General features: G+C 49.5%; 7 protein-coding genes across 7 annotated transcripts; 4 read left to right on the top strand and 3 right to left on the bottom strand.

Annotated features, from left to right (window-relative positions):
- Nucleotides 1-64: 64 nt before the first annotated feature.
- SCP_1103340 (Versicolorin reductase) lies at nt 65-1,306 on the top strand (the record flags this gene model as incomplete). Its single annotated transcript, XM_027762769.1, has 9 exons — nt 65-322; nt 381-426; nt 480-593; nt 646-672; nt 736-801; nt 875-943; nt 998-1,047; nt 1,101-1,203; nt 1,266-1,306. 9 exons carry the CDS (start codon nt 65-67, stop codon nt 1,304-1,306), a joined length of 774 nt encoding a protein of 257 aa, XP_027618570.1.
- Nucleotides 1,307-3,480: 2,174 nt separating this feature from the next.
- Nucleotides 3,481-4,739, top strand: SCP_1103330 (Versicolorin reductase; the record flags this gene model as incomplete). Its single annotated transcript, XM_027762768.1, has 9 exons — nt 3,481-3,738; nt 3,797-3,842; nt 3,895-4,008; nt 4,071-4,097; nt 4,160-4,225; nt 4,299-4,367; nt 4,422-4,471; nt 4,533-4,635; nt 4,699-4,739. The coding sequence occupies 9 exons, from the start codon at nt 3,481-3,483 to the stop codon at nt 4,737-4,739; spliced, it is 774 nt and encodes a 257-aa protein (XP_027618569.1).
- Nucleotides 4,740-5,339: 600 nt separating this feature from the next.
- SCP_1103320 (hypothetical protein) lies at nt 5,340-8,576 on the top strand (the record flags this gene model as incomplete). The annotated part of the gene is made up of 11 exons (XM_027762767.1): nt 5,340-5,541; nt 5,600-5,702; nt 5,751-6,549; nt 6,610-6,822; nt 6,873-7,014; nt 7,070-7,366; nt 7,420-7,631; nt 7,696-7,892; nt 7,946-8,071; nt 8,122-8,277; nt 8,336-8,576. 11 exons carry the CDS (start codon nt 5,340-5,342, stop codon nt 8,574-8,576), a joined length of 2,688 nt encoding a protein of 895 aa, XP_027618568.1.
- Nucleotides 8,577-8,655: 79 nt separating this feature from the next.
- Nucleotides 8,656-11,787, bottom strand: SCP_1103310 (Probable alpha-L-arabinofuranosidase; the record flags this gene model as incomplete). Its single annotated transcript, XM_027762766.1, has 22 exons — nt 8,656-9,051; nt 9,102-9,144; nt 9,203-9,218; nt 9,273-9,297; nt 9,351-9,436; nt 9,492-9,576; nt 9,635-9,675; nt 9,727-9,759; nt 9,810-9,893; nt 9,941-9,987; nt 10,057-10,076; nt 10,134-10,201; nt 10,254-10,293; nt 10,342-10,412; nt 10,467-10,540; nt 10,610-10,707; nt 10,845-10,898; nt 10,955-11,292; nt 11,347-11,508; nt 11,566-11,593; nt 11,651-11,678; nt 11,732-11,787. 22 exons carry the CDS (start codon nt 11,785-11,787, stop codon nt 8,656-8,658), a joined length of 1,893 nt encoding a protein of 630 aa, XP_027618567.1.
- A 1,043-nt stretch (nt 11,788-12,830) lies between these two features.
- Nucleotides 12,831-15,003, bottom strand: SCP_1103300 (Delta(12) fatty acid desaturase; the record flags this gene model as incomplete). Its single annotated transcript, XM_027762765.1, has 15 exons — nt 12,831-13,028; nt 13,083-13,150; nt 13,209-13,257; nt 13,316-13,452; nt 13,513-13,517; nt 13,585-13,598; nt 13,654-13,769; nt 13,833-13,915; nt 13,974-13,994; nt 14,056-14,216; nt 14,282-14,332; nt 14,387-14,452; nt 14,516-14,523; nt 14,580-14,872; nt 14,972-15,003. The coding sequence occupies 15 exons, from the start codon at nt 15,001-15,003 to the stop codon at nt 12,831-12,833; spliced, it is 1,302 nt and encodes a 433-aa protein (XP_027618566.1).
- An 843-nt stretch (nt 15,004-15,846) lies between these two features.
- Nucleotides 15,847-16,195, bottom strand: SCP_1103290 (hypothetical protein; the record flags this gene model as incomplete). The annotated part of the gene is made up of 3 exons (XM_027762764.1): nt 15,847-15,891; nt 15,958-15,974; nt 16,030-16,195. 3 exons carry the CDS (start codon nt 16,193-16,195, stop codon nt 15,847-15,849), a joined length of 228 nt encoding a protein of 75 aa, XP_027618565.1.
- Nucleotides 16,196-17,409: 1,214 nt separating this feature from the next.
- On the top strand, nt 17,410-18,382 carry SCP_1103280 (hypothetical protein; the record flags this gene model as incomplete). Its single annotated transcript, XM_027762763.1, has 4 exons — nt 17,410-17,745; nt 18,023-18,071; nt 18,127-18,256; nt 18,310-18,382. The coding sequence occupies 4 exons, from the start codon at nt 17,410-17,412 to the stop codon at nt 18,380-18,382; spliced, it is 588 nt and encodes a 195-aa protein (XP_027618564.1).
- Nucleotides 18,383-19,901: the final 1,519 nt, after the last annotated feature.

The raw sequence follows: 19,901 nt of genomic DNA, 5'->3' as shown, positions 1-19,901 counted from the left end.
TGCCTTAACACTCAGTCCAGAGAGCTGTCCAGAGCGACGTTCTTTGAACTGTATCTCTTTGTCGATGTCTACTACCCGCATTGCCGTCGTCACAGGTGCCTCCCGAGGAATCGGAGAGGCCATCGCCTTGCGTCTTGCAGACGATGGACTTGACGTTGCCGTGAACGATATTCCTTCAATGGCAGAATCGCTCAAAGCGGTTGCCGAGAAGATACGGCAGAAGGGCAGACGCTCTCTCGTCGTGACTGGGGACGTCTCGAATGAAAATGACGTGAAGGCCATGGTTGATAAGGTCGTAGAGACACTCGGAGGATTGGATGTTGTATGCGTTTGTGTCTAAGCGAAGCATCGCATATTCTGAGCACTTTGTTGACTTCCAGATGGTTGCCAACGCAGGCGTCGCCCTGTTGAAACCCGTCGTCGAGAGTGTGTGCCTATGTCTCTGCTTCGAAAACTCTGATGCTGATTGGCGGCCGCAGCTTCTGTCGAAGAATATGATCGCGTTATGTCTATCAACGCTAAGGGTGTCTTCTTGTGCTTCAAGTATGCTGCTGTTCAGATGATCAAGCAGGGACGAGGCGGAAGAATCATAGGCAAGTGATCCATGGTACTGTTCGACTAGCGTATTTGATCAGTCCCCTCCAGGCGCTTGTTCCTTGGCTGGTAAGAAGGGTAGGTCTGCAGAGCACCCACCTACAAATGCACTCGCATTGACGAGTAACTTTGCACGAACAGGAATGAGTAATCTTGCTGTGTACAGCGCGTCGAAATTTGCAGTGCGGGGACTTACTCAAACTTGTGGTGTGCCTTGTCTTGCTTGTTCTCATTGAAGAACACCACTAAGCTCGGACTCTGCCTTGATACTGTCTTATAGCGCTTGAATGGGCGCAGCACAACATCACTGTCAACAGCTATGCTCCTGGGCTAATTTACACCCCGATGAGTGTGTTTGAACGTTTATGCACGGTTATAGGCCTTGACAAGCTTCTCCGGACAGTGACGGAGAGCAATGAGGTTGCGAGTGGGAGGGAGAAAGATTCAACCACGGTAGGTAGCCCACTGTTGTCCCTGGTGAGGCGCGATTCACAACAGCTGTATAGGCGGACGCGATTGGTCTCGGGAAAGACACTCCAGGCGCAGAGCCGTCCGTCATCGGGGAACTGGTCTCCTACCTCGTAAAGCCAGAGTCCCAATTCGTTAGTGGTGAGTGGCATAACTTGGCGGGGGTGGCTATAGGGTTGGCTGATCGAATATGTGATAACTAGGCCAATGCATAAACATCAACGGAGGCATTTTCTTTGACTGAGGTCACGTCCGCAGAGCTGTCTGCTAAGCTCGATTGTAATTCTTAAGTATGTCAATTCTCGTACAGTTGCAGATCCAGTATACGAATCAGACTTATCTTTGTGGTTCTGTTCTGCCTGTCCGTGCTTTGTGAATAAGGAGAAATCCCTGCTACATGCATATGTACTCTGTCAATGCAAAATAATCATGCATGATACCCTCCCCCATGATGAGCTCACTGAGAAGCGTCGCTTTGTACGACGAACCGCTCGTCTGTGCGGCGTAGTCATTGACCCGAGGGCAAACAAGAGACTGTACCTCCGAAGACGTTCCAGACATGTAGACTCCCAAATCGCCGAAAATTTGGACGCTCGCCGGCACGAACCAACTGAAATGATGACCATAAGCCATTCAGCGCACTCGTCAACATAGTGAGCGTATTCAGTCGGCAGGATGCTAAGGACACAAAGAACGATGACAAGCACACGGATAATATTGCTCTTCCACTAGCGTGTCGGCACAGAACACGGACGTGCACGCCGGCTTCCATGTATGCATTGTGCGAGTTCTGTAGTTGCAAAATAATCGGAACTGAAGATCGAAATTTCAACGAATGAATGAAGTAGAAAAATACTAGACACACTCATCGTTGTCGATAGCATCTTCTTTCAGCTCCTTGAGATCGCTGCGTTGATCGCTGATCTTGGCTTTCTGAGCAAGCCTACAGCTGCATATCAGCAGTGAGACTACGTCGTAATGTAAGATAAATACCACATACAATAAGCACGCCTCAGCCGTGCCAGGTTTTACAGCCACTACAACGGACGTCACTCACACAACCAGGAACAGACAAGAAGTACTCACAGGGATGGTTCTCTGAGTCGGAGCAATAAAGTTTGCCCAGTACACCAACCTCATCCACCTACACGAGACGCTTACATTCGAAGAGCTTACACTTGCCCTGGTACTTTGTGCCGGAGCATCGCATTGGATCTGGTTACCATTACGATAGGCAGTTGCGCATCGGACGCCGCAAAAGTTGTGTGCATCATGGCACTCGAATTGTCGCGAATGTGAATGCAAGGTTTCAGAGAGTATTCCAGGTGTAGACCGCACACAGTGATGAAGTCCTCCGCGTCCGAATATGAACCAGAGGCTGATCTTTCATCGGTCCCCGTAAGCGACGTCGCAAAGGCATGAAGGTCTCCATCATATCACGATCGGATGTTTCAAAGCCAGGATGTCATAGTGATCTGCTGCGACACCGGAGTATTCACCATCGGCAATTAAAGAGCAATATTTCCAACCATTATCTCGGTACCAAGCGTAGCGTCTGCTCCCTGTCGAACAATGCCGAGCGAAGATGTAGCGGTTTGTGTATGAAAACGTGGTGCCAACGTAAGTAAATTCACCGACTCCAGTACGGATAAGTTGCATGCGGCGCAGGTGAAGAGAGGTCTGCAGCAGTGGGCATGCTAGCGGTCAGACGTTGTCCAAAGATCCTGCCGACGTTCTCGTCCTTAACGAAGTTCAGATCAAGCAAAACATCCGGTTCCTCCTCGAGTCCTCCTCAGTCCGTCACGACGCAAATGGAAATAGCACTGATGTTCGGGAATGGTGAACACGGGCCGCACTATGGTTGACCAGATGTTGCTGTAATGTTCTCCGTTCGTCTTGCGATACCAGCTGATGTGACCGAAGTATTGCATGTAGATTCAGACTCTTCTGGCCAGACTCTTATGTGCCTCGGACGACCGAGATGAATCATGAACCTGGGATCTCGGCCGCCCACAGTTGTTGACAGTTGCATCACAAGTGAGCATCACCTGTGTCCGGTTTTACTGTACACTAGACATATCGTAGCGGCGCGAGCACCAGTCCCCGACTCCAAGGGAGACTCGGGAAGTACTGGAGGAATGACTATCTAGTCACTCAGATCTCAGATCTAGTGATGTCACCGGCCCCGAGCGCTTCAGATACCTCTCTACAACATCGACGGAGGTCATCTTCCCAGACTAGAACTTCCGCCGATTACCCAGTCAACGTTGACGAACGGGGGTCACGAGAGCTTTTGACAGGCTGCGTGCGCCGGCATTCCGCTGACAATGAACTAGTTACGCAGGTACTGCCAGTGCCTTAACACTCAGTCCAGAGAGCTGTCCAGAGCGACGTTCTTTGAACTGTATCTCTTTGTCGATGTCTACTACCCGCATTGCCGTCGTCACAGGTGCCTCCCGAGGAATCGGAGAGGCCATCGCCTTGCGTCTTGCAGACGATGGACTTGACGTTGCCGTGAACGATATTCCTTCAATGGCAGAATCGCTCAAAGCGGTTGCCGAGAAGATACGGCAGAAGGGCAGGCGCTCTCTCGTCGTGACTGGGGACGTCTCGAATGAAAATGACGTGAAGGCCATGGTTGATAAAGTCGTAGAGACACTCGGAGGATTGGACGTTGTATGCGTTTGTGTCTAAGCGAAGCATCGCATATTCTGAACTCTTTGTTGACTCTCAGATGATTGCAAATGCAGGCATTGCCTTTGTGAAGCCAGTCGTCGAGAGTGTGTATCCCGTCTGCTTTGAAAAAACTGTGATACTGATGAGCGGCCGCAGCTTCTGTCGAAGATTATGATCGCGTCATGTCTATCAACGCTAAAGGTGTCTTCTTGTGCTTCAAGTATGCTGCTGTCCAGATGATCAAGCAAGGCCGAGGTGGAAGAATCATAGGCAAGTGATTCTTGCTACTGTCCATCTAGTGTATTTTGCTGGTATTGATCAATTGTTTCCAGGCGCTTGTTCCATGGCTGGCAAGACGGGTAGGTCTGCAGAGCACCCGCTAACAAAGGCACCCGCATTCATGACCTCTTTGCACGCCCAGGATTCAGTAATTCTTGTGCATACTGTGCGTCGAAATTTGCAGTGCGGGGACTTACTCAAACTTGTGGTACAGCTTAATTTCCTTGTTCCCATTGAAAAGCTCAGCTAAGCTTGTACTTTCCCTTGATACTGCTTTGTAGCGCTTGAATGGGCGAAGCACAACATCATTGTCAACAGCTATGCTCCTGGATTTATTAACACCCCGATGAGTGCGTTCGAAGGCCGATGCACGGTTATAGACATTGACAAGCCCCTTTGGACAGTAACGGAAATCAATAAGGTTGTGAGTGAGACGGACAAAAGTTCAAACACGGTACGTAGCATACTGTTGTCTCTAGTGAGACGAGATTCACCTTAACTATGGAACTGTATAGCTGGATTTTGTGGGCTTCGGGAAGGATACTCCAACCGCGCAGCCATCCGCCATCGGGGAACTTGTCTCCTATCTCGTAAAGCCAGAGTCTCAATTCGTCAGTGGTGAGTGGCATAATTTGGCGGAGGTAGCTGTCAAGGTTGGCTGATTGAATATGTGGTAATCAGGCCAATGCATAAATATCAATGGAGGCATTTGCTTTGACTGAGGTCGTCCTGAGAGCTGTTAGCTAGGCTTGAATGTAATTCTTAAGGGCAGCAAATATCTTGTACAGATGCAGATTAGGCATGTGTAAGTGTATGAGTTAGTAGGCTTCTCTTGGTAGTCCTGTTCTGTACGTGGAAGCTTAATGAATACACCTGCTGTATCAATGCGAATCCAGCCAGAGTGAGCAACTTTTAGTCATTCAATTTTGTTAGCCGCACATATGTAAGCCTGATGTATGTGAGGAAACTCAGGAGTTATTTGGTTGATTCGGATTACGGTAGTAAACCGACCAACCCGGGGGTCACACGTCACACGCAATTTTTTCTCTCCCTGCCAATATTTTTTCTCGATTTTTCCGATTTTCTGGGAATTTTCGAAAATCCAAAAAAGACAATTTTGCTCCGGGTTGGTCGGTTTTCTACAGTATTGTACTAGAAGAGAAGCGACTGGTGACGTTTGGCTAAAGTCTGCAAGTACTAGTGCGTCAGTCTTAAGCTTCATCCTGGCGACCTTACTATGTTCTCGCATCAGCAAACCTTGTCTAAATAATTCTGCTTTACGGAGTGTTCACACGTTCCGCTCTCCTGCTCGCCTTCTCACCATGGATTGGTTTGTATCCGTGAATAGTAGCATCTCTTCCGACACTGAACCCACTCTTGTGGTGACGTTTGAGGATGCAAAGTATATTTTCAATGTAGGCGAGAACACCTCAAGAAAATGGCTGCAGTCGCAGCGTCATTGGCGAAAAGCGAAGGCTATCTGGTTGACTTCTACGGGAACTCAGAGAGGAAGCGGCCTGTCGGGTGAGTCCATGAGTTAATGTACCAATGTACTGCGACTGATATGAACAATGTCGCAAAGGTCTATTAATGTTTTTGGCTGATGCGGGTATCGAGCGCTTAGACATCGGTGGACCTCAGGGTTTGTTGCACTACCTCGCTTCCATGAACAAGTATCTTCACCGGTTGGTCCGAATGTGATTAAATTGTGATGTTCACTGATCCGAGAGCAGTGAAAATATTTCTGTGAATCCCATCGAGATTGCGTCTTCGCCCTTGATGCCTGTTCCAGTCGACCCGGCACCTATCTACAAGGACACAAACATTACTCTATATGGAGTTCCTTTCTACCCTCGTCCTTCCGACTTCGGTGCTCCAGAGACACCGATTCCTGTGTCGGACTCTGCTACTGAGCATCGCTGGTCTGAAGGTTCCAAAAGGAAGCGATCTCTGTCACCGCCATCGTCGTCGAAACGTCATCTCGCTTCTGCAGCTATGGGTACGACTTCGATTTTGGAGAAGATAACACTTCCTGGATTCTCTCCCACATTGCTGGGTGGAGAAGAGGCGCAAACCTGGCGTAAAAGTATTATTCGAAGAATGTTTCAACTAGAAAAGCCCGAAGTAGCCTGTGCAGGGAGTAAATCGCCCAAAAAGATCAATGGGAAGAAAGGGCAGGGTCAAAATGCTACTGCTGAGGTCAACCCTCTAAGTAATTCATTTCATTCGCCTCGGTTAATACAAGCGGTGGATGCGTCTAAGGGGAGACAACTTCCGTCCTTCTGTTATGCTTCTGATTCAGGGGTCACGCACTCTCCGAGGCCTGTTATGGGCTATGTCATCGTTGGCCCACGCACCCGGGGCAAATTCGACGTTGAGAAAGCGAACGCGTTAGGTCTTGGCAATGGGCCCTTGAGAGGCAAACTCACGAAAGGCCAGACGGTAACCTTCGACACAAAAGACGATTCCGGGAACATGGTTACCCGTACAGTGAGACCCGAGGACTGCATCGGACCATCAGAGATTCCCAAGGTGTGCACAGGAACTTGGACTGGGTTGCGCTGACGCTCAATTGTGATGATTGCATTGTAGGCGATGATATTGCTGGATATACCAGATCCGTCGTATATACCGTCTGTGATGGCATCTTTCACAGAAAGCCCCTTCTATGCGAAGCTGCACTCAAAATCACAGAAGGATATGGAAGAATATCTTGTACATCTAGTAGTACACATCTGCGGAGATGGCGTTTTGGAGGACACGAAATATCAAGCATTCATGAATGGATTCTCAGATGAGACTTTTGTAGGTCCCTACCCATGCAACCTTCTGACTTACTGAATGACCGAGAATAGCACCTCGTTGCCTCACAAGCATATTCACCGGACGAGATCACGTTCAGGGGCGCTGCGTATAACCAGCTGCGCTTAAACGTCCTTGATCCTGGCATGTTTCCAAAACTCCAGTCCCAACCAGAGCCCGAGCGCAGTCTAGCGTGTGCGTATGCAGTCGACGCGTTTTCTTTGATCTCTGGTGCTGATATTTGTTACAGCTCTGACCGGTTTGCCTTCTAAAACTTCTCTGCTGCGTGCAGATCAAATTATTCATTTCCGCCCTCTTCGCCCTCCTGAACACGACAAGATCGCTCGACCAACAGAACGCCTCGATGTCGCCTTAGCGACTCCCACAGAGGAGATAGTGCCGGCTAACGTTGCTCAGGGATTTTCGGAGGTTCGAAGCCGCGTGAAGGCGTTGTCAGATGACCGCAAGAGGCCGCAGAGGCCGGGAGATGATGTGGTGGTGGTTCCTCTGGGAACCAGTAGTGCTACACCTACCTTGTTGCGGAATGGTATGTTGTCACCGTTTGGTACGCCCTGTCTCGAAACTCAGATGCGATTGCAGTCTCGAGTATCTTGATTGAGATTCCCGGGTACGGAAACATCATGCTCGACGCTGGTGAGGGTACATGGAGCCAGCTTGCGCGCCTCTACGGAAATCAAGATCGTTCGTGCGGCGTGTGGCAGGTGTTGCGAGATCTCAAGTGCATATTCCTCAGCCACATGCATGCTGATCATCACGTTGGTCTGGCCAAGATACTAGCCATGCGAAAGCTTGTGAGTTTCTATGCTCGTGTACTACGCGCTTGCGACGAGCAACGCTGATCATAATTCTATTCAGCTGCACCCACCACCGGCGCAGCCATTATATCTCGTGGGCCTCCGGGATCATTATAACTACCTGCAAGCACAGTCGGAAATAGAGGACCTTGGATTGAAAGACGCGAATGGCGTAATTATGGTGCCGTCAGATGCGTTGCATTGGCGTCGGCTACCTCATTTTGACCGGTCTGGAGATCTCCCCATCGACACTCAGGCGTGAGTGATGCCCTTAGGGGTCTACGATTTGAGATAGCTTATGTGCGCTTTAGGGCTCGAGCGGCTGCTGAGGACATGCGCAATGCGCTTGGACTCGAGTCTTTTGCGACTGTGGATGTTGCCCATCAAACGAAGGCATACGGTGTCGTCATAAAGCATAAGGACGGCTGGAGCATTGTGTTCGCATTTCATTCTCACGTTTCCCTCACCTCCGTTGATACCTTTACAGCTTTTCAGGAGATACACTGCCTACAAATAACCTAGTACGAGCGGGTCAAGGTGCGACCCTTCTGATCCATGAAGCGACCTTGGGAGACGATGAAGCGGAAATGGCCCGTGACAAGGCCCACACTACGACCGGACAAGCCATAGACATCGGCAAAATGTATGTATTGCATTGGCTGCATTGACCAAGCTAGACTGGCCTGACAGAAACCGTGCAGGATGAATGCAGAAAACATTCTGCTGACGCATTTTTCTGCTCGCTATCACATGTTGCTACCGCCTACGCCAGACACGCAAAGGCATGCTCAATCCCCAGTAATTGCAATGGCCTCCGACCATTCCAGGGTGAGAATTGGTGACATGTGGAAGTTGAACACGTATTTGCCGGCCATGGAGGCCAACACCACTGATGTTCAAGCGATGATGTATCAGGAGCAACCACCAAGCGAATCGTCATAGCTTGCTACCACTAGCCTTGATAAATACTCGGCGTATATACGCCCACAATCGTTATTCAAAAATACAGTGCTGGGGCCTACTAGTCGGCCGTCCCCACCGTAAGAACACTGACACTGTATCCAGGTGCGGTGTACTCGAACGAATTGCCCGTAGCTATATAACTCGTCACAGGTACCACTGCACCAGGCATCTCTGGAGTGTTGCTAGCGTTCTGGGCTCCTTCTAATAGCTGGAGCGTGCCCCACTCCGCAATAACTGGAAAGGGCAGCTCGAAGGCGATCTCAGCAGGAGTAGCAACTGTGTTAGAAATCTGCAACGCATCGTGGGTGGTGTTCAAGAGATCAGAGGTCAGTTGACGGACCTTGATGAACACATCTCCCGTAACGGATGAACGAGATACTGTCCAAAATAGCGTACCGTTGTATGTGGGCAGCGAGCTTGGAAGATACAGATCACCTCTATTAAGGCTGAAAAGCTGAAGGGGGGGGGGGTGAGGTGAATCCCTCTGGAGTATGCTCTCTATACCTTCTGCACATAGTAGCTTGTGGACCGAACAACTCCTGCCGCGCTACCCAACCATCGGTCGTTAGTATCAACATTTAAAGCGGCATGGGAGACAAACTTACTCAAAACTAATCAAGTCTGGTGTCTGTTCACCTCAGCGACAGGAGAATATTGAAAAATATTACGATTCACATACCCACTGAGATGAGTTTACATGCTACATGCGCTATCAGCGACGCTCGACTGGGGGATGGGGATTGTTTGACCCACCTGCAGAAGAGGGGCATATGACGCAGCGAAAACGATGTCGCTATTCCTCTCAAGGCCAGTCATGAAAGCTGCTTCCCCCGTTGAACCTGATTATTCGTAACTTAATCATGTGAATCGTTTTGGTAGCAAATAGTCACTAACTTTGCACGGTAGGATAAAGGAGACGGCCATCATCCGGGGTGCCATACAAATTGGTCTCGTTCAACGATATTGCCGCATATTCTCCCTGTAGGTTAACCACTATGTCAAGATATGGGCAAAGGAAAGATGTCAAAACCACGCACTTCGAAGTATCTTGTTCCATTACGCTGACCAGGTATCGCCTCTGGTAAGTCTATAAGCCATCAATCAGAGTAATGGCGACTTGCCTCAAAACTGTCATAGTAAAAGGAATTCTCCGCGAACCAGCCTGTTGGTTTGATTAGGACATTTCAAGCTTTGGTGATCCATCCGGCTCACTGGGGGTCTGATATACGTGAACGTCATATTGCAAGGGGTCAGGAGAGATGATAGGATTGAAGGGATATGCCGTGGCGATATACTCTATACCATGTCAGTTTGCGACGGCTTCGGTGGTGCAGGATACGTACTGAGCTGAGGGAATTCAGCGCTCAGATTTCCGACAAAGTCGCGCCATCTGTAAGGATATCTAGTCCGACATAAGACTAATAACCTTTGCAAAATCTGGAAGAACTGTGAAACTTACGTGGTGGAAGCAAAGAAGTCCTGGCAAGAAAAGTCGTTAGACATGATCGGGCGATTATCCTAGATGCAATCTCATACCTCATTTCCGACCTCAACGTATTGCAAATAAAAAGGTTCTGCATGTCCGAGTGATGCGCGCAATGCAGCTGGATAACATATGAGTATCCGTTTGGAAGTACGCATTCAATCTATCCCAACCTAGGGCGCTCGTGGCAGGATCACCTATCACGAAGTTGATCTGTCTCGATAGTTCAGACAGAAAGAGTTAGGAGGGGACTCAAATTACCTGGTCCTTCGCTTGCTGGATGTAAGGTGCGAGCTCATTCTCGGGAAGACTGGTTCCTCCAAGCGAATATCCTAGAAGATACCTCATCGTTTCTTTTACAGAGGACACAACACAGAGGCACGTACCCGCCCAGACAGCCATTATGGGCTCCATGCCAACGTCCTCAAAGAATGTCAAGTACTCGAGAAGACCAAGACCACTGGCAGAACAGTTGATGAAATGCGGACAGTGAGAATGAAATTCCGTTGATAGAAAGAAACATCCGCACTCCGTGTTGACATATCCCCAATCTCCTACCCGCCCCGGTCTATTGAGCAGAGGTCCTACGGTAGCATTCCATTGCCATCTGGTCGCAGTAGTTTGACCCTGAAGTATAGAGGATGAGCACATTAGTGAGATAGAACACAAACCCTACATTACCTCCTATAACATCCCGGTAATAACAGTGGGTTCAGCAAATCAGGTGACAGTATGACCTGCTCCTCAAAGGCAGCTCGACGTACAAGATTGTTACCACCTGGGAAGCGGAAAAAAGCAGGACCCATTTCAGCCAGTGTCTGACGGATATATATCTATGAACAGTGCCAGATAATACAACAGTCATGGGACTGACTTCCGCGATATCTATCCTCATCCCATTGGGCCTATCTTTGTATGTAGGTGGGAAGAGCGACAAGAAAGCAAAGTTGATGGTTTCTTCAGCATTGCCTGAGGTGTTGACAGTTACAAAGAAGGTGTTGTTAGTAGTCCGTGCTGAGGCTGAGGGCTGCAGGAAGATTTTGACATAGGTCCAGTTTGTTTGTGCACCGTCGATAGGTATGACTTTGGAGGCAAAAACCTCCCCGGAGTAAGCCTGGAGCCCGATGGTGAGATTGCCCGCAAAGGAGGATTCATAGGGAAAGCGATAGTATAATGAAGCATTGTACACCCAAGACGAATTCACATTTATACCTATGTCAGGCGCAATTCAACTAAATAGTTGAAGACAATTTCGTAGATGCGTACCCCAATAGCCGGGGTTGGCAAAACCTACGGCTCCACTGACACCAGCTGGTATAGTGAGTTGAAGGGAGTTCGGTAAAGCGGACGATACTGGCGCAGAGTCCGCAATCACGTTGAGAACTGCACTGTTGATGGACTGCCACGGCTCAAGTGCAGTAGTAGTGTCTAGAACATGATGAACTTAGTGATCAATGCAAATATCTCCGATTGCAAGAGTCTTACTCGGTGTTACCTGCTGAAACGCACGGTTCTGAAGCACTAGAATATTGGTCAGCAGGGTTTCAGAGCTGCTAGACTACGGACGAACACTCAGCATATAGACCTCCGTCTCCACTCTATCTCGCTTTTAGCAATTTAGACCACAAATGAGAGGACTCTGGTGGCTCACGTGCTGAAAAGTTGATCAGCGATCGACGGGTGAGAACAGAAAGATACCACTAACATTGATATCCTACGACACAGCACAGAGGTTATAATCTTGGGCTGTTCGACGCAGTAGCCAGTTGGTGCTCCTCACCTCGAACATCTGTCCATCTGTAGAACAAAGTGAGTATTCTCTGACCGCACGACCAATGTATTTTTTACTCACATAACGTCGACGGTATGAGGTGACTTGCGGTACTATTCACCACCACGTTTGTGGCTGCCAGGCATCCCAGTCTCACCAGGACCGAGACACCTAAGGCCGCATTTAACAGGGCACGCATAGCTGTGACAAGGTTGGTCTCGTTCCTGCTGGTGGGTCACTTATAAGTTGCACAACCTGGGCCGCGTGAGGGCGCCGCGCGTAAGAATACAACAAGAGGCTGCGGACCGCTGACGGGTCGGCAAACTCGCCATCATCGCACCGCTGCAAGTAATGACGACAAAAAGCATCCATGAATATACCATCCGCATCGCGTGACAGGGCTGGTTGAAGGGAGCAAGTAGAATCCGGGCCGCCAGTGGGACTTCCCCTCATGAGGTTGATGGTCACATTCGTCAGATGCCAGAAGAAGTCCTTATTGAATTTCATGGGAAGGTCGCATGCAGTACACAGATTCTCGCACCGTTCTCGCGAACGCCGCAGTTTGACACGGTGAAGCAGCCTGCGAGCTCTAGGCTCGTTGAGCAGCAGCAGGCTTTAGTAGATAGGAAGGAGTCATTCCTCTATATGCGAGCTCTTACGCCTACGAGCCGATGTCCAGTTGCGCGGTTGGGAAACGTCGCGTCGGGGATCACATGACCGAATTGCGGATGACGTTGTTGAACGTTGATACTGAGTGACGCCTCAACCAAAACTCCTCGACGATTCCGCATAAATATTGCTGTAAACAATCAGAAGTAACCTGCTTTAGATCGCACAAAAGCAGAGACAATGAAGGTCCACTCGTCCTCGCAGAGTGCCTTTGCCATGCAAATATAGCAGTTCACTGCCTTCCTGTCGGTCCAAACGCAATCTCATAACGTACGAATACATCGGACGGTGTAATACATGCGCAATCGCATTAATGCTCTAGGTCTTCCTCGTCTTTCATTCTGTCCTGGTCATCTGGATTCCATCCGCTCTCCTTGATCTCCTGCACGGCACCCTCCGCAACTTCTCTGGCAGCCTGTCCGTGCCTGTTTTTGTAAAACACGATACTACCTTCCTCTTCCACAAATACACATTCTGTGAACGATCGGTAAAGGGCGTAGAATTCATTCTGTGGTTGTGCCTTCAATGTAAAACAAAAAGCATACGGAGGAGAAAAACTGACCGTAGAGTCGTAATTGTAGTGCTCTTTCAGAACGGTTTGTATCGCTTTCGTGACCTCCGGTTGGTTATCTGTCTCGCGTATACATGTCAGTGAAAAGCACCGCGCCGATAACAAACGGGACCTCACAGAATGGAATAAACGAAAAGAAGTGGTGGGCTACGTGATCATGCGAAACCTTTTGATTCGAACAACACGTTCAGCTACGGATACTTTTGACGGCGAGAGAAATTCACGTTGTGCAGGAAAAAGCGGCCCACCCAGCCGAGAAGTGGTCGATCCACCGTAGCAGCAGCTCCACGTAGGAAGGACCATTCTTCCTTCCTGTAGTGAGGGATAGTAGGATCAGAGTGGTGCAGGAATGTAGCCATTACTAGAACATAATGTGGATAATCAATACGCGGGTAAGTAGATAGGTGAAAACGCCACTCACCAACCCTGCACAAGCGCCGAATTTAAGGCTTCAGCATATATCGAAGGCCAAGCGCACCATACGACCACGTACCAATGGTTGCATAGCTATCGCGCAATGCCAATGAGCAAGAATACAGTGCAGTACGACGGTCACACGTACAACGTAAGGAATAAAATAATAACCGAGGATCGCCTTCCAACCGTATAGCCTGCCAGCATACACTAGGATGGACAGCATGACCGCAATACCGATATCCGATATGATTATACCGCGACCTGATTGATGGTCACAAGCAAGATGTGAGCGAGATACCAGCATGACGGGTTATACATGCATACGCTGTTCTGGTTTGAACAACGCTGAATAAGGCGAGAAGTGATTGGTTCCTGGCGGATACATCTTTGAGCCAAGGGCATTCCACCTAAATCAGTAATTGTTAATGAGCGCTCGAGGATTTGTGCAGAAGGAGCAGAAAGTACCCCAAGTAGTACCACCAGCCACTGACAGGTTAACCGAATATGTCAGATGGTCCCATGAACGTATGGATCGAGGGAATCTTACAAGATCTGCATTACCAGCATCCGTGTCAGTACCAAGATCGGTGTCTCCTCGAGTACTTCGGCATAGTCCACTGTCGTCGCACGCTCTTGTGGAGGCAGCTTGTAATCGCTACGTAGGTGTGGGACATAATTCTCATCGCGCTCCATCGAAGCAACAGCTTTCTATTAAGACACAACATGGAAGATCCGTCAGCGAAATTACATCATACGAAGACGACGGGACCCACGTGGTGCGCGTTATGGCTGACTTTCCACGCGAAGAATGGCGTAAGGATGAACTACGGAGAAGATATGCAGACGGAGATGTAGCGCTAAGGCGGAGAGAAGCATACCGTGTCAAGAATGAAACCAAGGACGTCATTAAGCCAGCGTCTCTCATAAAGCGTTCCGTGGCCAAGCTATGGGAAGATCATATCATGAATCTCAAGAATACCAGAAGGTCCTTGTGGCGTTAAGCTCACTTCGTGTGCTATAGCAACCGAGCTTAGCAGGCTGATTGAACAATTCAGAGCACATTACACTTACCTATGCAGAAGAAACTGGCGAAGGCAAGTCCTTGCCACCACCAATATGTCATCCACATCAATGCTCTGAGAAGAACGATCTGCCAAGTCGACGTCAAGGGGAAGTATCCGCAGAATCCACTCTGTAGCAGTGCCTCTATAGAACCGGCGAACGCAAAGAACACAGTACAGAAGAAGACGTCACGAAGCACGTAGCAAGAGGAGCGCAGAGGATCCTTTCGCAGCAGACGTTTCGGAACCGCATCGTGGATCTGCTTCAAGGTGATCGTGGGTGGCGCGAACGGCCGAGCAAGCCTGATCGTGTTAGAACGATAAGTCCAAGCAACGGTACGATATATAGCATGTAAGTCAGACACTCGAAGGTGACAAATTGAATTCTGATTATGAGCGCACCTGGCTTCGTATTCGGGACTGTTGGCAAACATGGTGCCAGCGGATTCAGGTTCGGGGTGGAAACTAGACCGATGAACAGTGGTAGAGGGACGGCCTGTTGTAGAAGAGAAGTAGAGCAGAGAGTACCTCAGAGATTCACGCGAGCAATATTGTAGGTTCACCCCAGCATGCGACCAGTGTCTTAAATAGCCTCAAGTTGTGTTCCGGCAAATAGGCTATGTCCGTATAGTAATTCTCCTAACCAGCCGTAGCTCCAGACACAGCTCCGCTTCCGGACGCCGACTCAGGGTCCTCCCGTGGACCCACGTAAAATGAAATTCATCACCGCTACCATATGAAAATGCGACACACGACATAGACAGGCCAGCAGTGAGACCAAGTTATGGAACACTGAGTCGGCGTGATGGGATTCTGGGGAGAAGCTGCCATCGCATCTCGATTGTGGCACGAGGTGAAGTGTGAAAGTTCTCGATCCACCCCAAGCTCTGCAAGAAAGAACGGACGAGATAAACGAACGCTTGACTCCCGAGAGCCGAAGACGGGACTCAAATCCAGGCATGTCGCAGGTAAGAAATTTGGAATTCCCCAGGGCGCACCATGATACAGCAGCAAACTCCAACGAATGGAATCAGAACAGTTGTCGCCTTGAAGTGACAAGGTTCAGGAATAATCAGAGGATTCTAGCAGCGAGCCCTCCAAGGACGCGGCCTTCTCAGAGATTTCTTAGCTTCGGATTAGTATTTCGCACGGACCAGCGGGGTTCTGCGCTGACGCTCGCGCACTGCGCCGAGTGTGCCTGTAAGTAGACCGGTATCTGCCGAAAACGTCTTACCTATGGATTCAGAATGGGGTTCACGAGCGACATATGGACGTCATCAATGATGCAGATGCGAAGATAGCCACCACGGCGGAGCAAACACCTGTATATACCATAAGTCGTAAGTTGTACCCCCGAGATGGACGTAGGACAGTCCGAGATCACGAGCCTTAAGCTTGCAGAGGTCTAATATGCTGTCGATTCAGCATCATCTGGTTACCATTCGGATAAAAATACATACCCGCGTAGTAGCGACGCCGGACACATATGTCAGAGACACTACCGCATTCACTGCGGTGAACTACATATAAACCAAGCGAGAAGTTCCAAGGGAAAAAAACCCAACGCAAACTCACGCAGGGCCATGCGGTTAAATATATGCCGACACCCAGTCGCACGGAACACATGAAGCGTCGCCGTCATGAAAAGCGTGTCTCTGGTGTTGGCGTGCGCTCCGTAGCCGTTGCGAATCCCAGTCAAGCGAAACGGGAAAGGCCGCCACTTACAGGCTCTCGAAGAACTGTGACGTGACCGTGACCGTAGCGGTTGATGTACTCCGAGCGCGGTGGCTAATTTATGACTATTCTCCAAGAACGCTCCATCCAGTTGAAGGATCAAGCGCAAAGAGAAGCTGTAATGTCAGGTACATTGACTTTTGAGGCGCACATGAGCTAAGCACCAGAACCCAATCGACTACGATGTCTGAAGGATAACAATGAGAGCTGCATACTAAGTTACCATACTTTCCTACAATCGAAGTGCAGTACTTCCAAAACTTCCTAAGGGCAGATCATCTTCTTTCGATCGCAGACATCCTAGGAGAGATCACCTCAAGGGGAGGAGGGACATCTATGACATTTTTATGGCCTATACCTTGATTATTAAGGTCATGGCACACTTCATGCATCCACACCGTGATATAATTCTACATCGGAATCCCTGAAGCCAATCACGCGTGTGCCCCAAGTTCTAAGTTCATGGCCCAACAGAACCGTCCTTGGTCGAGGTAAGAAACAGCCCTCATTCACCAGGTTCAGACGAAGAGCACTGAGTACCACCGTCATGACCGTTCTGCTCACATTACCTAACGTAAAAAAATGTCGATTGCAGGAATCAGAATATTAATCTTTCCAAGTGAAGCGAAGGTACTGAGGCTCACCTGCTTTATCTTGACATCGAAGCCACCTGTATGCAAAGGAAGGAGCACTGAAAATTTTCCATAGTCTTGACATGAACTACGTAAGCGCCTTTTTTAAGTTGTTCCGAATCATGCGTTTGGGTACCCCAGGCATTATTATCTTCACGTGTACGCCTGGTTCAGGGAATACCGATGTTGGGCACTTCATCTAGGTCCGTATACTACAGATGGCACCTCATAATAGCTTCAACATGTCGGAATTGTCAAGGGATTATGAGCTAACCAAGGGTACGATGATTCAGAATTTCCAGAGAGAGGGCCGGGTGCGCAACTTGAAGCAGCGTGACACCACTGTGATACTGGTGACCGTGACACCTCGCGTTTGTTGACTTCTCACGAAAGTCACGTGCATATACACCATTCTCGTCTCTCCCACCAAGGCTTCTGCCATCCTCTACCTTCTTGAGTCCGTCCACCCGTCCTATGACTGAACAGATCAACTTTTCTCTCTCCCAACTATCTCTGCAATCCCCAGGTTCTGCGGGAGAGGAGGACTGGGACCGTTCTATGCAGCTGCAGTCCGAACCTGAGCTGGACAGGCGGACTCCGCGGAACTCTGTCGTGTTCCCTGGCAACACAGATAACAGTGGGGAGGGGGATACGGGCGATGCTCCGGGGCGTACGCATGGTCAGTCTACTGGCGGAGGGAAGCCGAAGAGGACACTAAGCGAGCTGCTGCGACTGCATGCTGCGAATGGTCCCGACGGGACGTTTAGCCCCGAGGAGGCCAATAGGGTGGCAGAAGTTTTGGGACAGTGGGTGAGTTCCCCAGCCGATTCCTTGATCGCCTATATTTGGGTGTGTGTGAGAAGAGTCCAGGTGGACACTTGTTCTCCACGTTCCTGCGAGGATCTCGCGCTTCGCACGCGTGCGATGAACGCTTTTTTGACAAGAAGGGAAGGTGATTGGGCTCCGTGTGAAGTTTTTCTTGGGGTTCTTTGAAAGGTGCTCGCTCGAAGACGCTGCGTTGCTCTGAACTAGCCATCATTTCTCATCCCATGAGAGCTTCACATTCTGACGCTCTCATCCTTCACAGATCAACTCTTCCTCTTCACCTTACGAGTCCGAAGATGACTTTTTTACTCGTGCGCACTCGCAGGACGACTCCTCGATCACAACTAAACGATCATCGTCCACAAGCTCATTCGATACTCACGTTCGACCACGAGGCCAAAGTGCAAGCGTTGCCGGTCAATCATGACCGGGATGCCAAGGCGCCGGTTGTCTCATCCAGCGATCCTTCGAACCATCCTAGACTTTCTTCATGCTGGTATGTGCCTCTCCTTATGTGTCTGAAAACTAGTCTTAACCTGGCATGAATAGGCCACTAGACATCTATATTCCTTCAAATGTTGCGACCATTTACGACGTGTCACGACGTTACGACCTTTCATGACCCACACGACCTTCTCAAAAACTTTCCCGTATTTATCTCCTTACATCTTTGCTGTGAATATGCTACTCTATATGCTCTTATATCGTCCCGCTTCCCTTTCGGATGCTCTAATCTAGTTGTTGTGTATACACTTGCTACTCGTCTGTTGTCGTGCTTACACAACCCTTATATGGTTTTCCTATAAATCTGCTGGAGGGTCTCATCAGATGAGAGGCATGAACTACTTACTGATCACCTACAACAAGACCGTAGGTAAGTCGCTGGGTAGCAGTAACTGTGCCAGAAGGATACCAGAAGGAGAGGTCGCGCCTACTGCTGACCCTGGGCAAGACAAGGTGGGCGTCCAGCATTGGTGTGAGCGGACCGGAGCAGGACGGACAAAGCGGCTAGGCCGGCCAGGTGAGGCGGCCGCGTCCCACCAGGAGCCGTACTTGGTCTCGTACCCAGACGGTTATCTCATCGCACTTCGCTACGAGGGAAGCGCCGCCTCCTCGCGGCAGAGACCTTGCTTGCGACATTTGCCACCATACAGATTCGAACCTGAGATGTTGCCAAGTCGGGACATCGTGCAAGATTCAGATGCACGAGAGGAACCGGGGAGTCGAAGAGCGCGACAATTAAGAGCGCGGAGAGACCTCGCAAGCAAGGTAACCTTACGGTTAGCGCCCGCTAAGCGCGGGCTAAACGAAGGAGGGTCTGTGCCGAATTAGGCAACTGTTGTGAAGCTTGAATGTCTTCCTTCGTCGAAGAGCCAGCTATCACGGACATGCAGGCCGCAAATTTAGCATGAACACTGTATTTTAATGTTGTGTATCCACATAGAAAAAGTTCACTACCACATGAAGAAGCTTGACCATTTCGGCAGCTGAGCATTTCCGGCATCCCTTTGCGTCAGAGTAAACTCAGAACCATCTCAGAATAGTTTCAGAGGATTTAAGAAGCTTACTGAATTCATAGAAACTCAAAAAAACATGAAAACTGTAAGGATTGGGCATAGAAAGCAAAAAATGCGGTCAATGAGTGGGACGACAATTTTAACAAAGCCAGAATTAAAGAAGCCCGTAAGCCAGACTTCTCGGGCGGCCAATGGGCGCTACCGTAAGGTAGGGCCTCTATCGAAGTGCCCCAGACGTGTTATCTGCGGTGGTAGGGTGCGATGAGATAACCGTCTTGGTACGAGACCAAAGAGCAGCTGGGCAGCCAATTAGACATCAAGTAGATCCGGAAAACAACCGAGAACAGGGAACAGATGAATTCGAACCGACTACGCTACACAAAATAGCTCAGGGGCCAAGGTGTCTGTGACTTGTGACCGGGACCGGCCGGGTTGGTCGAAATGCTACAGTACTTTTTTTAGTTTTTAGAGCATGAAAATATCTAAGTCTCACACCGACGGTGTAAATCTGCCCATTCTGCATTAAACATCCTTGCGGAGTCCAAGCTGGGTACACTACCAACACGACCCAGACCCTCATTCGTGCTCACTTGCGGGCAACTCGTGCAAGGTGGCGTTGTGTCG

The sequence above is a fragment of the Sparassis crispa genome (assembly GCF_003851025.1).
Source record: "Sparassis crispa DNA, contig_000011F, whole genome shotgun sequence".
NCBI lineage: Eukaryota > Fungi > Basidiomycota > Agaricomycetes > Polyporales > Sparassidaceae > Sparassis > Sparassis crispa.
Note: the sequence above shows the minus strand (reverse complement) of the source record. Positions and strands in the feature narration are given on the sequence as shown.